This window comes from Channa argus, chromosome 4 (assembly GCF_033026475.1).
Source record: "Channa argus isolate prfri chromosome 4, Channa argus male v1.0, whole genome shotgun sequence".
In the NCBI taxonomy this organism is placed as follows: Eukaryota; Metazoa; Chordata; class Actinopteri; order Anabantiformes; family Channidae; genus Channa; species Channa argus.
Genome location: NC_090200.1, coordinates 2,138,102 through 2,155,454, shown reverse-complemented (window position 1 = coordinate 2,155,454; position 17,353 = coordinate 2,138,102). Strand labels below are relative to the sequence as shown.

At 40.3% G+C, this 17,353-nt stretch overlaps 3 protein-coding genes across 10 annotated transcripts in view; 2 read left to right on the top strand and 1 right to left on the bottom strand.

Annotated features, from left to right (window-relative positions):
• LOC137125452 (uncharacterized) overlaps positions 1-1,292 on the bottom strand; it is a 48,609-nt gene extending 47,317 nt beyond the window's left edge. The window contains exon 1 of one of the 3 annotated variants that reach the window (XM_067500928.1): positions 1,168-1,292. The gene's annotated coding sequence lies outside the window, so the exon portion shown is untranslated. The remainder of the gene's footprint in view (positions 1-1,167) is intronic. The other 2 variants (XM_067500927.1, XM_067500926.1) reach the window with 2 other exon arrangements.
• Positions 350-15,757, top strand: LOC137125464 (protein NLRC3-like). 5 transcript variants are annotated; one of them, XM_067500955.1, is made up of 14 exons: positions 350-1,005; positions 3,647-3,766; positions 3,880-3,999; positions 4,327-4,449; positions 5,346-5,462; positions 8,103-8,181; positions 8,344-8,572; positions 8,952-10,737; positions 10,817-10,990; positions 12,665-12,838; positions 13,151-13,324; positions 13,478-13,651; positions 13,785-13,831; positions 13,987-15,757. In XM_067500955.1, the coding sequence occupies exons 2-14, from the start codon at positions 3,678-3,680 to the stop codon at positions 14,532-14,534; spliced, it is 3,834 nt and encodes a 1,277-aa protein (XP_067357056.1). In that variant the 5' UTR covers positions 350-1,005; positions 3,647-3,677; the 3' UTR covers positions 14,535-15,757. The 5 variants fall into 5 exon arrangements, with proteins under 5 accessions (XP_067357056.1, XP_067357055.1, XP_067357053.1 ...); XM_067500954.1 differs by lacking the exon at positions 350-1,005 and adding an exon at positions 1,494-1,632; XM_067500952.1 differs by lacking the exon at positions 350-1,005 and adding an exon at positions 1,641-2,348.
• Positions 1,590-17,353, top strand: part of LOC137125463 (NACHT, LRR and PYD domains-containing protein 12-like) — a 382,261-nt gene continuing 366,497 nt past the window's right edge. For both annotated transcript variants that reach the window (XM_067500950.1, XM_067500949.1), the window contains exon 1: positions 1,590-1,632. The gene's annotated coding sequence lies outside the window, so the exon portion shown is untranslated. The remainder of the gene's footprint in view (positions 1,633-17,353) is intronic.

Here is a 17,353-nt window from a genome sequence, read left to right as displayed (position 1 = left end):
TTAAAATTAAAAAATGTTTAGAAATTGTATAAGCTTTTTAAATGCAAAAAAACAAACAAAAAACAAACAAAAAAAAAAAAACACACCTGGTCCAATTTAAGCAGTTCCATCTAAGCCAGGACCCTCTAAACCACTGTTTCAGGCTAATAGAGGTCTATTATGCAGCATTCTAGAACAGTAGATGAATGAATGGAAATTTATGCAGGTGTGGCTGTATTTACATCATTCAACTTCACCAAAATCACACAGATTATCTCAACAGAAAAAGCGAAAGAGCAGCTCTGGTTTTTAGACCAAGGTTTAATGCTCACTATTGTCAAAGATACAGAGTCACACACCAAAACTAATAGTACACAGGTCGTGTAGGAAATGTCGGAATTTGAAGCAAAAAGCTCAAACAGTAAACAAACATAGTAATTATGTAATGCAGATCACAATATGGACAATTTGAATGCATCTGTTTCGGACATGGTTAACACAGCTGTCCTTATGGGGAAATAGCATATACACTGTTGCAAATGGAGTAGAGCAAACCCTCCTTTTTTTTGTCAATGACTTTAAACTTTTTTTTAGCACTAAAAAAAATTAAGTCCAATAATATAGCAAGTAAGATGTATGTTAAAATATATATGCACTTCTTTAATTTAAGCCTCCTCTGACTGCAATCATATGCCTGCTTTTTAATTCCATACACTTGTACTGCTCTTAGTACTTCCTTTTATTCTGCTAAATGTTCTTCATTTGTTAAATCCACTTGAATTAGGGACATGTGATATGTTTGCGGAGTCTTTAACAGGCCTCGTCACAGTCGTCTTTACTTCCTATCACAGCCTCACTCACGCTGATGTCACTAGATAATATAAAACCGGTTAAACCGGAAGAACGTGATAAAGTTCAGTTTGTGTCCTAACACCAGGTTCTCGGTCAGTAGAACGTTGCCTGTGACTTACTATTCGCAGAGCCTCGTTACCAGTGAAGCAAATGGTCAAAATAACAAAACCGAAGGTAACGACCAGTGACTTTAACAAATCCAGTTGTTTGGGTTCGATCACAGTCGGAGTTGATTTAACAACCGAACCGCGGTTTTCTATTAAATGCGGTGGAACAAGTAGCAAGAGTTAGCGGCGCTAACGTTAAACGGTAAAACACTGAAAACATGTCACTTACCTGCGCTTAAAAAGGTGGGAAAATGCTGCGTCACAATGTTCAGTTAAAGTAAAACTAAACTGAACATAGGAAGAGGAGGAGTCTTCGTCTTCTTCGTCTGCTAATCCATTTCCGGCATCCTGTACATTACAGGGTGTAACGCTGCCCTCTACTGTCCTGTTATTCTACCTCATTTACTGTTCAGAAAAGAACTTAGTGTTTGTCAAATCCTCACATATGGGCCTGAGGAGTACTTTACATTTTATTTCCTTATACGATGGGATTTCTTATCTGAAGTAGAAAAAAAGAGAAAGAAGAGAATCTGTTGGGTCTTATAGCCGCTGCCTTTTTTTGTAGTTTTAACAAAGAATGACATGCTGCACGCTCACTAATTAACCACGTTGACAAAGACCATCAATGTTTAGTTTCACTTTTACGGAAGTTTGTGACGCAGAGCGTTTTCTTCATCCAAACCTCCGTCTGAAGGTAAGAAAACGTACTTTAATGTTTCACTCGTGAACATTAGTCGTTGTTGGTTTAGTTACTGTAGAAATCTGCTGTTGAATTGTACACGTTCATAGAATCACAGCTTCAACTGTGAACTAGGAGCGAAGCAGACAAACAACCGCCATGTTAGAAACAGGAGAAGAAAATTTGAGTCAGCTGATGGTCAGTAGGCAAAAACAGAGTCCTTGTTACTGAGGCCTGAAGCAGCTTTTCCTGCCTGAATCAGTCTGTGGAGGAGACGGAGATGAGCCGCTGCTCTCCCGCTGTCTGAGACAGTAAATGCGGTCTGAGCTCGGCCGGACATCCGCTGGACCACAGCTCAAACCGTCTTTGTCAGGAACCAAAGGAGACACTGTGGAGGGAGTTCAGAGGATAATAGTAGTTTTTGAGTTTACAGTAAGATAAAAAACACTGGGCCAGAGAGGTAGCTCCGTTCCAGTACTTCCGCCTTTTTCATTACCGTCAATAAATGGTCTGCATTTACGGTATATAGCGCTTTTCTACCTATTAGTACTCAAATCTATACACTGCTTCTTATTCACCCATTCACACTCACACACCAACACTCACCGGCAGCAACTAAATTGGGGTTCAGTATCTTGCCCAAGGACACTTCGACATATGATTGGTGGAGCCGGGGATCGAACCAGCAACTGCGAGATTGGGGGAGAACCGCTCTACCTTCCTGCGTCAAAGTAAATGTAATTCACTGTAATTTCAATATAACTTTACATAAAGGTTATTAGTGTGATTGCTTTCAGCAGTTTGTCGGCAGAGCCCCGTGGGAGAAAAGCCTTTTAAACCTGGATGATGGGGTTCAGGTATGAAGGTGCTGCTGAGTCAGACCATAGAACCTGATGGGAGCAGCTACAGGAAAACGGTGCTGCTGACAGGAAACCACTGACATTTTCTGTCTCTGATGTTACATTAGTGTGTGATGCTGCTCTGTCTCTGTGTTTGGTTGGTTGATAGGGTTTAATGCACATTTGGTGTTGGCCACAGGTGCAACTTTGGATTTATCGAGAAGTTTAAAATGTAAACATTATGCTACTTGTGTTTAGATTGTGTATATGAAAGTTCTCATTTGAAGGTGAAAAAATATTCAGGTCCTTGAAATAGTAATACTGCAGTCTAAAAATTCTCCTGCCCGTTCCACTAGTACAAAAAAAGGAGTGTGCGGATTATGGTAAAATATGAAAATTTAAAAATTGTGTGGCGGCTATAGCTCAGTAGGTAAGGCAGTCGTCCACGGACCACAGGGTCAGTGGTTCGATATTTGTCGTGTCTCTGGGTAAGACGCTGAACTCCCCAGCTGTGCAGTGCCGGTCCAAGCCTGGTAGAAATTGGGGAGGGTTGCATCAGGAAGGGCCAAACAAACATAATCCGCTGTGGCAACCCTGAACTCACGGGATAAGCTGAAAGGACAAAAAAAAAAGAAAAGTGCAAAAGTTTGCATCCTTCTTTATAAATTAATTTAAAAAAAAGCTTAACTCATTTGCGATAAAAGAAGATTTGTAGTAGCTGAATGTGTATTAAACATGTTGATGAAAAATATTCTTTGTTTTACTTTTTCTAACATTTCAAAATAAGTGATACAAATTTTTTCACCTAACTGTATGTCCACATACACAGCCTCTGTTTGAAACCAGTAAACAATTACTATTTATATACAGTCCTACTGCACATAACTGTTGAAGGTCACTGTTAAGTAAAATAAAGAAAAGAATTCTGTCCACATGTCTTAATGTGCATCACAGTTCTGCTCCAGGTCATGTGGGAACTTGAAAGAGGAAAGTCCCACATGTTGCATTTACAGAACAGTAGATGCTGTGGACATAGAGATTGTGATGATTAAGTCTATGATCCTCAGTCCTTGTGTTTGGCAGTGAATGTCTTGCATCGTGTGTGTGCTGGTGTTTATCTTGGTGCCTCCATCTCAGACTGATGATTGACGTGGAGCAGCAGATGAAGGATGTGTGTTTTCTCTCCACAGGAAGGTAGAATGTGTGTGTGAATTCAGAAGCATGGATCAGTGTGAGGACAGAGAGGAGGGAGACCCTCCCAGTAAAAAACCTCGGTGTGGGGAACCTGAGAGTCAGACCAAAGCTCAGAGGTGAGATGAGGATCTCTAACTGTCCATGACTCTTCTCCATGTCAGAGCTCAGCACCAACAATCACTCCACCATCATTATTCACACTCTGACCTCTGTCTGTGTTGTGTTCAAGACCAGAGAAGCTGCACAGACCAGACTCTGCTGGACCTGGACCTGAACCCAGCTGTGTGTCCATGAAGAGTGGCTGGTCAATGGAGCATCCTCTTCATTTCAGACAGTCTACTGATGGAATGTAATATATTTAAACTGACAGAAAGACAGCAGTTTTTTATCCATCATACATTTACAGCTCAGTTTGTAATAAAGAGCTTCCATAATTAGTCGTTGGCATTGACACTGAAAATATGCCAACATCAGTATTTGTAACTAATAATTTATTTTTTGTCATATTGATAAATTCACCTTCCATAGAGCTTTACTTTACATACTCATAGATTCTGGGCCAACAATATTTAACTTTCACGTTTCAGCTCTTGTCAGTGGAATCTGATTTGTTTAAAATCATTAACGAATCATCATCATTATTCACACTCTGACCTCTGTCTGTGTTGTGTTCAAGACCAGAGAAGCTGCACAGACCAGACTCTGCTGGACCTGGACCTGAACCCAGCTGTGTGTCCATCAAGAGCGGTCGCTCTATAGAGCAACCGTTGTATTTCAGAAACTGTTCACTACTGGGAAAGTAAGTGCGCTTCAAGTTACTTTACAATTTCTGCAACATTACAAAACATTAACGGAAACATTAACAGCAAACATTAACTTCTAAATACCATCAACAAAAACTTCACATTAAAACATCATTTATTTTGCAGGTAGAAAGTGTCATCCAGTATGTGACAGTTAAGAAAAGATGTGAAGATGACAGTTTGGATTTCAGGCTGAAACATTTTGAACCTCTGTGCAGCTGAGGGATCCTCATCGATCCAAACTGGTCATAGTCAGATCTTTACTTTACATACTGTCAGTACACCTACAGGGAGTTTTACAGCCAACTTAATTCATCAGTAACCTCTAAACAATCTTTTTTCAGTTTAGTTTTAGTCAACATACAGTTTGAACTCAGCAAATTGAAATAACTATGCAGTAGTGAAGACGAGGTATAACTATTGCCTGTTTGAGAAATTGGGCAGCAAATTCAGAAAGTTAGGGTCTGATCTAGAGTCGGGTACCAAAACCCAGTATGAAAGGGGCACCGGGAATAAATGATTCAAGTTGTTGCTAGAGAAGTGAAGAAAATACATTTGCTATTTGTGATTTCTACATTAAAGTTTGTGGACTGAATACTGGCTCTTGACTATGCGATGGGCAATGGGCAGGTTAAGTCACTCTGACAACTCCCCATAAACTCCAATACATCCAAACCTCTTTAGCCTCACTCTTGATGACCACATCCCTCATCGCATCCAATTCAAGATCTAATATGAATCAAGGACAGTAATCATAGGAGCATCCAGTCAAGATTGGTAAACAGTCTAAACAGGTCCATCACTCAGTTTATCATTTTCTAATAATCCTGCAGTGTTTGTGGTTTAAAACCAAAGTGAATTTTTGTCTCGGTTTGTCTTTTCTCTGTACCAGTGTTGATGTGGCATTAGCTGTCCTTGAAGCTGGACCTGAGCCCAGCTGTGTGTCCATCAAGAGTAGTCACTCCATGGAGCAACCATTTAATTTCAGAAAACATTCACCACTGGGAAAGTAAGTCTACATTACAAAACATTAAGGGAACAAAAGACAAAGATGCTGTAAGCATATCCCAGGCCACTTCCTGATCACACGTTACCCAATCTAGTTCCAACAATTCCAAAGCCCTCTTTACTAGATTTAAAATTCTGAGGTCTGTGGACAACATGGCCCAGAACGTTACACCCAAATTACACATGAATATGAATAAATGTCTTTCATTCATTATTTCCAATCAAACCAGAATAAAAATGACTTCTCAATCTCTTCCGTCACATTAAATGGCCGCTTTCTGACCATGTTTCTACTCAACCCACATATATAAACTCCTCCCTCTGCTTTAGCCAAGTGTCTTTCCCAGGGAGTAACAGGTGTTGACCTCCTGATCCTCTGGTATGTGGACAACTGCTGTTGCAACTGATCCACTGCCATCCGCACTCGTTTCCAGAGATTCTCAACTTATCAGAAACTTACTGGAAATGGGCACTTACGTCCTTAACAGCTGATTCCTATACAACAAAAGTTCTATTCTCAATAATAATACTTGAGCTTGAATGTTCTTTCCGTCACTGAAAACCTTTGACCACTGGGATGTTACTCACTGAACCACGGTAGACCTGATGGATTCACCCATCTCAACCAACCATAGCTAGAAAGCTGAGGTTTGTTGTGTACAGACATACAGTCTGCACAGATTTCTACTTTGGAGAAACAAAATAACAGCTTCACAAGCACAAGGCATAAGACAGGACAACTGGCTGCTCACCATATTTCATCTCTGGGACCCCTGCATTTTTTATGAATTAAGTATTTTTTCCCATCTTGTGCATTTAATAGCTTTTTAAATGTTGCTGTTGCACACATTTTAATGGTGTCTTTATTTATTCATTTATTTGATGCAATTATATATTTTTTGCTCAAACTCTATAAAGCTTTTTCTATTGTCATTCAGTCTTATCAGGGCAGTTTGTTTGACTGATTTACTTCTGTCCTGCATAGGTATCAAATGTACGGCTCATAGCTTCCTTTCATCAAAAAACTTCTGTATTAATGTACAATGGTGCAAACTGTGTCCAGGTGTTGATTAACATTAATTTAAACAAAACAAGTCTCAAAACAATTATTACATCCAATTATTTTGGTAATGTAAGGTTCCTCTTTCCCAGCCTGCACCAGAGATCACTGCCTTTGTTGCACCAACTGGTCTTTACTCCTACACTGTCATGCCTTTTGGGCTCTGCAATGCTCCTGTTAGGTTCCAGCTCTTGATGAGTCGCGTATTAGGGGACATGCAGGGCTAGATAGTGTATTTGGATGATGTGCTTGTGTTTTCTGATACTTGGGAGACTCACTTGAAATGCGTCAGAGAACTGTTCGCTTGATTGGCGGAAACAAGACTTACTGTCAACCTGGCGAAGTGTGAGTTTGCGAGGGCAACAGTGACTTACCTCGCCCGAGTAGTGGGGCAAGGACAAGTTCACCCAGTGAGAGCCAAAGTTCAGGTTGTAGAACAGTCCAGTTCCAGCTACTAAAAAGGAACTGATGTGTTTTCTGGGCCTTGTTGGTTATTACAGAAGTTTCTGTAGGAACTTCTCTACCATGGTGGCACCATTCACGGATTTGCTTAGGGGAATAGAGAAATTCATTTGGTCCCCTGCTTGTCAGAAAACTTTTGATCAGGTTAAAACACTCCTCTGTTCTGCTCCAGTTTTGTGCTCTCCGCATTTTGACAAATTTTTCAAACTGTATGTTGTTGCCAGCCAGGTGGGGGCTTGAGTTGTCCTCATGCAGCAGATGATCTTGGCATAGATAAAGCTGTCAGTGTTTTTTTTTTTGTTTTTTTTTTTAATTCAACTATAACCTGTTAAATTACTCAGTGATTGAAAAGGAGACATTGGCTTTGATCATGGCTTTAAAACACTTTGATGTGTATGTTAGCTGCAACAGTTTCCTGTAGTTGTTTACAACGACCATAATCCACTGACTTTTCTGAACTCTCTGCAGTGTCTGAATCAGAGGTTGATCAGGTGGTCATTGGTTTTACAGTCCTATTGTCTTTATATCCGTTATGTGAAGGGTTCTGACAACATGGTGGCAGATGCATTTTCCAGAGTCCCCTGTAAGTGACCAGGTCTAAAAGTGTGCTTACGTTGGTACTCCCCTTGCCTCTTCCTGGCCTCTTAAATTGCTTCCTAGGTGCACCGGTTGCTGAGATGAGAATGTGTCCAGGGGATGTTGGGCCTTGGAATGTCACCTATGGACCAGGTATTGTGATTTTAGCTAAACAGTTTGGGTAATGTATGCACACTTATTTGGAGTAAAAGTGTTAAATGTAGTTATTCTGCAGTCGGAATTCTCTTTGGGGCCCTGTTATTTTGGAGGGGGGTCTGATTTCCCTCTGGCCCATCAAGCAATTGTATGTTCTACTTGCAGGTACCTGCAGGTGGAGCCAATTAAGGTTGTTTAGGGCACCTGGGCCCAGTGTCCTACTTCCTATAAAACCCTGGCCTCCCTTAAAGACAAGCGGCTTGCCGCCTTGTTGGGTGGCCTGCTCTTGTCACTCAATTTTTGCTTACTTTGTAGTTTTGTTTTGTCTTGTTTTGTTATGTTACTTTATTTAATAGAAGCGGCTCATTCTTCCCGATTTCTCCACAGAGTGGACCAGCAGAGCTCAGAGGTTTCCAGTGGTCAGTCTCCCCAGCAGCATCAAACACACCTGGACTCCATATTTATGGTCTGTACATGTACAACTACTACTTTTCCATCTGTTGTGTCCACAATAATGTTCATGCTGCACTTTTTAGACCAGTGGATTGTCAGTCTGTCCAACAGGGATCTGATGTTTGGCTCCATGGTTTTACTTGGATTGTGTCATTCATATAGTTTTCTGTTCCAGCTGCTGGAGGACAACATTGTCACTTTTGTGAAGAAAGAGCTGAAGAAGATCCAGAAGAGTCTGAGTCCAGATTACCCAGAATGCTCAGAGAGTCAGAGGGAGGATGAGGAGGTGTTGGATGGTGAGGATGAAGAGCAGAGGAGGAGCAGCAGAGAGTCATTTCTGAAGATCACAGTGAACTTCCTGAGGAGAATGAAGCAGGAGGAGCTGGCTGACTGTCTGCAGAGAGGTAAGAAGATTTATCTAAAGATTTAATGCCATGGATAGCTTGAATATTTACTGTTTTTCAAGATATGAAAAAAGATTTCAGAAGTTCAAATGCAGGACCAGACTTCATATTAAAATGACTGTGTACTTTGATTATCAATCAAGATTCTCAGTCATCCAGGTAATGTGTGTGTGTGTGTGTATATATATATATATATATAGTGTGTGTGTGTGTGTATATGTAATGTTGATAAGTTCATCTCCTATCAACATTCTCCATCACCTGAATCCATCAATCTATGTTTATTATCCAAAACTCAATTGTGGTCTTTGTTTCTAATTTCTGTAAAGCAAATATGACATTTTTCTAGTCACTGATATCATTTACTGTTTTTATTCAGAAACTCTTGCTGGGGCTTTTTCACGCAAACAGAAAGCTGCCCTGAAGCAAAAGTTCCAGCATGTGTTTGAGGGCATCACTAAAGCAGGAAACCCAACTCTTCTGAATCAGATCTACACAGAGCTCTACATCACAGAGGGAGGGACTGGAGAGGTCAATGATGAACATGAGGTCAGACAGATTGAAACAGCATCCAGGAAACCAGTCAGACCAGAAACAACAATCAGACATGAAGACATCTTTAAAGCCTCACCTGGAAGAGATGGACCAATCAGAAGAGTGATGACAAAGGGAGTGGCTGGCATTGGGAAAACAGTCCTAACACAGAAGTTCACTCTGGACTGGGCTGAAGACAAAGCCAACCAGGACATACAGTTCACATTTCCATTGACTTTCAGAGAGCTGAATGTGCTGAAAGAGAAAAAGTTCAGCTTGTTGGAACTTGTTCATCTCTTCTTTCCTGAAACCAAAGGAATCAGCAGGTTTGAAAAGTTCCAGGTTGTGTTCATCTTTGACGGTCTGGATGAGTGTCGACTTCCTCTGGACTTCCACAACAATGAGATCCTGACTGATGTTACAGAGTCCACCTCAGTGGATGTGCTGCTGACAAACCTCATCAGGGGGAACCTGCTTCCCTCTGCTCGCCTCTGGATCACCACACGACCTGCAGCAGCCAATCAGATCCCTCCTGAGTGTGTTGACATGGTGACAGAGGTCAGAGGGTTCACTGACCCACAGAAGGAGGAGTACTTCAGGAAGAGATTCAGAGATGAGGAGCAGGCCAGCAGAATCATCTCCCACATCAAGACATCACGAAGCCTCCACATCATGTGCCACATCCCAGTCTTCTGCTGGATCACTGCTACAGTTCTGGAGGATGTGTTGAAAACCAGAGAGGGAGGAGAGCTGCCCAAGACCCTGACTGAGATGTACATCCACTTCCTGGTGGTTCAGACCAGACTGAAGAGCATCAAGTATAATGGTAAAGGTGAGACAGATCCACACTGGAGTCCAGAGAACAAGAAGATGATTGAGTCTCTGGGAAAACTGGCTTTTGAGCAGCTGCAGAAAGGAAACCTGATCTTCTATGAATCAGACCTGACAGAGTGTGGCATCGATATCAGAGCAGCCTCAGTGTACTCAGGAGTGTTCACACAGATCTTTATAGAGGAGAGAGGACTGTACCAGGACAAGGTGTTCTGCTTCGTCCATCTGAGTGTTCAGGAGTTTCTGGCTGCTCTTCATGTCCATCTGACATTCTTCAGGTCTGGAGTCAATCTGCTGTCAAGACCAAAATCAACCACCCAGATTATTAAAACAATAAAGAGTAAGTTTGCAGACTTCTACCAGAGTGCTGTGAACATGGCCTTACAGAGTCAAAATGGACACCTGGACTTGTTTCTTCGCTTCCTTCTTGGTCTTTCATTACAGACCAAACACCTGCGCGGTCTACTGACACAGACCGAAAGTAGCTCAGAGACCAATCAGGACACAGTCCAGTACATCAAGAAGAAGATCAGTGAGAATCTGTCTGCAGAGAAAAGCATCAACCTGTTCCACTGTCTGAATGAACTGAATGATTGTTCTCTAGTGGAGAAGATCCAACAGTACCTGAGATCAGGAAGTCTCTCCACAGAGAAACTGTCTCCTGCTCAGTGGTCAGCTCTGGTCTTCATCTTACTGTCATCAGAAAAAGATCTGGACGTGTTTGACCTGAATAAATACTTTGCTTCAGAGGAGGCTCTTCTGAGGCTGCTGCCAGTGGTCAAAGCTTCTACAAAAGTTCAGTAAGTATTTTTATTCATTTATTAATAATCTTAGAAAGATAAAGAATAAATGTACTTATTGTTTTTTTTTTTACTCCAGACTGAGTGGCTGTAACCTCTCAGAGAGAAGCTGTGAAGCTCTGTCCTCAGTTCTCAGCTCTCAGTCCTCTAGTCTGAGAGAACTGGACCTGAGTAACAACAAACTGCACGATTCAGGAGTGAAATTACTCTCTGATGGACTGAAGAGTCCACACTGCAGACTGGAGACTCTCAGGTCTGTTTGTTTTCAATGGGTGGAGATTTATCACCTCCAATAGTTCTGACATTATTGATTGATACAGCTCAAACATCTTTCTGAAATATGAAATGGGAGCAAATCAGCTGAGAATATGAAAACATTCAGGCATTACAGACATAGATAAACTGTTAGGATTATCACACCAGTGGATATGGATGGATTTTTATTTATTGAACATTCTTCATGTTGCTATAAGAAGGAATCAATATGTTTAAGATAATCAACCATCTACATAGTGGTAATGTACCATATTTGGTTAACTAGCACTAAAAATGACTTTCTTCCATGTCTCTCTCTACCTCTTTGTTGGCTGTGAGCAGCACTTGGGTCGATTAGCTGGAATCAACTGGCCAAACTCACATTTCTTTCCCCCTTTGCTGTGCACATGCACACACAGTTCAATGTGTCCCTTCAAATGTTGCTGAATATGGCAAAAATGTAGAATGATTTACAATCTTAGACTACACCTGTAGATATGTAGGGCTACAATTACAATAAAGAGTCAGAACAGAAAAACTGCTAAATGGCAGCAAGCAGGCTAAGGACCCTTTTTGTGTCTTTACACTGATTAATGGACAAACCACTCTGGTTACTGAGACACAGCTGCCCTGTGCCTGAGGACACCCACACACCAAGTCAACATCAAAGAACTAGTGGAAAGTGAAAACTGTATTATTTTGTCTGGTCCAAAAAGGGCCTGGACCTCAAAAGCTGTAGCAATGGTCAACTAACTGCATCCTGTGTCTGTATGAGAGGATGTAACTTCACTTGACTTTCTTCATTCCACTTGTGGAAAAGCGTGTTGAATGACAATTTCCAAGCCACACCACATCTCATGTTCAAATATAAACCAGAGTAACAGCTGTGACTCCAAACTTCAGCTTCATAGTTGAAGACACATTAACTCTTATAACTTGATACACATGGTACAGTGTCAGACTAAGTAGATCACATTTACTTCAATTTGTCAGATTCTGAAACCATAAACACATATTTACCTATGTTAAATATAACTATTAGGTCATAATTGAATCAGGCCTAATAAGAAAGATGAATGAAAACAAACCCAACTTTAAATATAGAATTCAGGAGGTGGTCTTGGAGCATGTTCTGTACAAAAAGAAACCTGATCTTTCCTCTATCACTGATCTGACCATGCTCCACACACACTGCATTCACCATTCAGCTTTCACTGCAAGCTTTTTTTTTTCTCCACTGACAATTGCCACTGAGACAGGAGACTTAAAGATCGTATGTCTGCAGTGATGCTCAGTTTCTATGTGGATGGTTAAAAGGAGAACTAGACAGTGAAACATCAACAGGTTGGTCACAATTGAGAGGTTAGTGATTAACGAACTAGTTTGACAGACACACTCCAAAAGCTGATTATCAGCTCAACTGATATGTTTTCAGAGGACTAAATCTAAATGAAACCCAGGTGACAAAATCACATTTCTATCGCTGATGGTCACATCTTCAGCTTAGTTAGAATAAAATTGCAAAATGTTATTTGGTAACAAAGGAGATTATGACCAAATGTAGCAGCTTCCAACTGTCTTCTCTGCAGGAGAACTGTGTCGTTTTGTTATTTCAGAGATTTTTGTTACTTCTGAACCTCTAACACACTGTTCATATTTATTTCCTCTCCAGACTGAGCAGCTGTAACATTTCAGAGAGAAGCTGTAAAAATCTGACTTCAGTTCTCAGGTCTGAGTCTTCTTGCCTGAGAGAACTGGACCTAAGTACCAACGACCTGCAGGATCGTGGAGTGATGTTACTGTCTTATGGACTTGAGAGTCCAAACTGTAAACTGGAGAGTCTCAGGTCAGATCAGTTTACAGTTTGTCTTAAATCATTTGAGATAATTCTCAACATTTTTCAATTTCATTTATTCTGCAATACACTTAAGGAGATAAAGACAAACTCATCTGTACGTTTAAGTTCTAAGCTTGATCTTATTTGTTTTCTGTCCACTGTGTCATCATCCTTTAAATGTGACTACAAGAAACTCAAACATTTTTATTATTATTATTATTATTATTATTATTATTATTATTATTATTATATAAATATTATATTATTAAATATATAAATAAATTATTATTTATTATTTTATTAGTATTATTTCCTCTCCAGGCTGAGTGTCTGTAACCTCTCAGAAAGAAGCTGTGAAGCTCTGTCATCGCCTCTAAGCGACCGGTCCTGCAGTCTCAGAGAGCTGGACCTGAGTAACAATGACCTGCAGGATTCAGGAGTGAGGCTGCTTTGTGCTGGACTGGAGAGTCCACAGTGTAAACTGCAAACTCTCAGGTCAGGATTCATCCACCTGTGTAACATTTGAGCATTTCTAATCAGATTAACATGAATAAATAACAGCCTCTGTGTAAAGTACATTTTACCAAATGTGAGCATTGCTTTTTGTGTTCAGTGAAGGTTCTTATGTGGCATTTTGTGTCTCTACAGACTGTCAGGTTGCCTGATCACAGAGGAAGGTTGTGCTTCTCTGGCCTCAGCTCTGAGCTCCAACTCCTCCCATCTGAGAGAACTGGACCTGAGCTACAATCATCCAGGAGACTCAGGAGTGAAGCTGCTGTCTGCTGGACTTAATGATCCACTCTGGAGACTGGACACTCTCAGGTATGAAGACACCTGCTGCAGGCAAAAATCATTTAGATGTAAATACACCAAAATATGTCAGTTAGAGCCATGTAATGTCCATGTGTGCATGCTGACAGAGAATGTGCTGCTCTGACCCCCCTCCTCCTTTCAGGGTGGAGCCTGGTGGAGAACGATGGCTGAGACCAGGTCTGAGGAAGTGTAAGTGTATTTTTAATGAGATTGATGGAAACAAAGCAGCAACATTCAACCATCTTCAAACTGTCACATCACTCATTCACATCATCAAAGTGTCAAGAAATGAACAGATGATGGATTAATAACTGCAGCTGTTTGTGTCTTGTTGTCTCCATCAGATTTCTGTCAACTCACAATCGACACAAACACAGTGAACAGGAAACAACGACTGTCTGACAACAACAGGAAGGTGAAACATGTGGAGGAGGATCAGTCGTATCCTGATCATCCAGACAGATTTGATAACGTCTATCAGCTGCTGTGTAGTGATGGTCTGACTGGTCGCTGTTACTGGGAGGTGGAGTGGAGCGGAGTGGCTTTTATATCTGTGAGTTACAGAGGAATCAGCAGAAAAGGACAAAGTAGAGACTGTGTGTTTGGAGACAATGATCAGTCCTGGAGTCTGGAGTGCTGTCATGATTATGATGATGATGAAAATAGTTACTATGTCAAACATAACAATAAAGGAACAAACATCCCCTCGTCCTCAGGCTCTAACAGAGTAGCAGTGTATGTGGACTGTCCTGCTGGGACTCTGTCCTTCTACAGAGTCTCCTCTGACAAACTGATCCACGTCCACACCTACAACACCACATTCACTGAACCTCTATATGCTGGGTTTGGGTTCTTGTCATTTGGTTCCTGGTTGTCTCTGTGTCCAGAGTAGAGCAGGGAGTCTTGTCCTGTTGGAGACACTGTGTCAGTGTTGGACAGATTTGGACTTTCAGTTACACACAAGTTTTTCAGATTTGTGGATTTAATCAGATCATTCTAGAAACAGTTCTAAATGATTCCTTGTAAACTTGTTCGTCTTTGGGTCCTTTTAAAATGAAGCTTCCATCATTACAGGATCAACATGTTGCTGACTGCTCATTAAGTGTAAACTGTATTATAGATATATCAAACATGTTTTTACTAATTATCTTCATTATTTCAGGGCTTAGGGCAATAAAAGTAAATTGTATCAGTCATAATATTCTGATGTCTTGGTGACAAAAAGACTGAAAACCAAACAAATGTGCTACAACACGAACTGTAACATCAGTCTGAAAACAACTTAAAGATATTATTGATATATTGATTTTAAATATTATTCTGAACACACTCGTGGTTTTAACTTGATCATTTGAAATCATTTGATTTCTCTGTAATTTATTTGTGTGTGCATTTTAATATTTTAAGTATAAAACAATACAAAGACTTGGTGTCAGGTTAAACCTGACTTTCAGCGACGTAACATGAAACTCTGTTAGCTGTGTTACTCAATAACACAACACCAGTCCTCAAGAAGTAGAAATGTAAAGTACCAGGTATTTTCCACCATGTGTAGAAGGAAGTCTGTTGTTACTTTACTGCAGCAGGTGGAGTTCAATGACCATAAAGGATCAGACTTTGACCTCAGACGTGTTCTTAGAGCTTTATTTACAGTTTTTGTTCAATCTTAAAGAAGTGAAGACTTGAGACAGTGAGGACAGTCCCACTGTTCTCATTGAATTTCCTCACTTTGCTGCATTGAGGGAAATCTAAACCAGTTTTTGTCTGAGCTGCTGGACAAACATATGAGCTCCATCATTACTTGTGTGAGTAGAACTCAGAACTTGAATGAATCTTTATTTCAGTGTTTATTGTTTCCTCCTCAGAAAACAAGCTGCTGGAACTTTATTCCAGTCATGAATCACTGATTTGTCTCTTGTCTTATTTTGAAAAACGGCACACTGACTGATGGACTTTATTAATAGTAATGATCAGTGATGTTTCCTGATTAAAACAAAGTATTTAAAGTGTAGTGAACATGATGATTTGTTCCACATGAGCCTCATAAATAAATAAAGGTTCTGCAGAAATCTACAATCTTCACACTGTAAATAAAAGTCTTAGCATCCAAATACACTAATGAGATGAAATCATTATTGAAGCATGTGTGATGCATCAGTGTTGCAGCAGGTAAAGGTGAAGCTGATTTTAACTCAAGCACTGACAATAAAGCATCAGCCTCTATTAGTTCATTAGTTTGTTTTTCAGAAAAAGAAACTGAAGCTGACAGATACATGTAGTGGAGGAAAAGTTACATAAAATGCAAAGACTCAAGTGAAATACAAGTACCTTCAAATTGTTACACACATTAAGTACTTGAGTAAATGTACTTAGTTACTTTATACCACTTGTGTCCAGACGCTGTGTCAGGTGAAGGGAAACAGCTGCAATGAGCAGAGATTTTCCTCAAACCCAACCAGCATTAGCATTGTAATCATCTTCATCAGAAAACAGAAGCTGTGTCTCTGCAACAGCATGAGTGTGTAAGCTGTTATATGAAGGACAAGAACAACCACACTGTGTCTTCCACAGACAAATCAGAGCGGGTGAGGCTGAAAAAGCAGCAATGAGGTCAGATAACGATAGATACTAAGACTATTGGACAGGAGGAGACCAGGGACATTCTAAAGACATCAACCTGAGGAATGAGGGTTAAAGTCTGTTCAGAGCTGCTGGTTGCAGATGTTTCAAAGTACAGTACTGCAGTCCTCAGGACACAAGGAGACACACAGTAGGACTCACAGTATCAGCCTTGTGTCCATGACGAGGACACAACAAAGAAACTGTCCAACTTAAAATGGCCTCTGGATGGATTTTTAAAGCTCAGGATCATGTGGCTTCTCATGAACTCAATGGCTGCATTAACATGGATCTAAGGAACCAGGTTACTCAGAGAAATCAGTAGATTAACCTAGTTTCCCCACGTCTGACTTATTTTATGTTTCGTGTTCCAGCTGATCAACACCGGTCTGCGTTTTAAAAAATCCACAGAGGAAAGTGACTTATTTTGACTTCTACGAGACACTTTGTGTAAAATTACGCTGACTTTGGTTTTTATTGAGGCAGCATCACCCTGTTAACTTGTAAACAATCTGTACTTTCATTCATTCTTTCACTCAGCTGTGTGCAGCTTGTTGTCTGCAGCCTTTGGTTCTGCACATGCACAGTTGGAGAAAGACGAACCAAAGCCACTGTTCCCCTGATTATCTGATTATAATAATGAACTAAAAAAATACCATTAAAAGTCAAGTATCAGCTCATTCAGGGCTACACGACTGATTCATCTTTAAAATAATTTCAGTCTTTTTAAAAATCACTACAAGTTTATAATAAAGCATTTTATTTATAAAATGTCATATGTCATTATCTCTTGTATCAATTAGTTTAAAAATATCAAATAAAAAGTATATTTAAACTGACAGTATATTCAAAAAGAGACGAGGATCATGAAACACTGCTGTAAAACTGTACTGTATGAGCTGACTGCCACAAACACAGTATCAGTACAGTACTTTTACTACTGCAATATTTTCTTGAATTTCTCTCCGATTATCACATCACTTCACTCACCGATTTTCAAACTGCTGGTGTTTCTCAAAGGGAGTTTTGTCCACAATGTTGTTGGTGAAGACAAACAAAAGACACTGATACAGGCTGAAGTGTCATTTCACA

Excerpts from the sequence above, each read along its gene's own strand:
- LOC137125464 (XM_067500952.1), top strand. The coding sequence starts at position 2,275 with ATGATTGGTGGAGCCGGGGATCGAACCAGCAACTGCGAGATTGGGGGA. Across the intron at positions 2,349-3,646 it reads CTCTACCTTCCTGCGTCAAA|GAAGGTAGAATGTGTGTGTG; the intron begins GTAAATGTAATT and ends TTCTCTCCACAG. Across the intron at positions 13,832-13,986 it reads GAGACCAGGTCTGAGGAAGT|ATTTCTGTCAACTCACAATC; the intron begins GTAAGTGTATTT and ends TGTCTCCATCAG.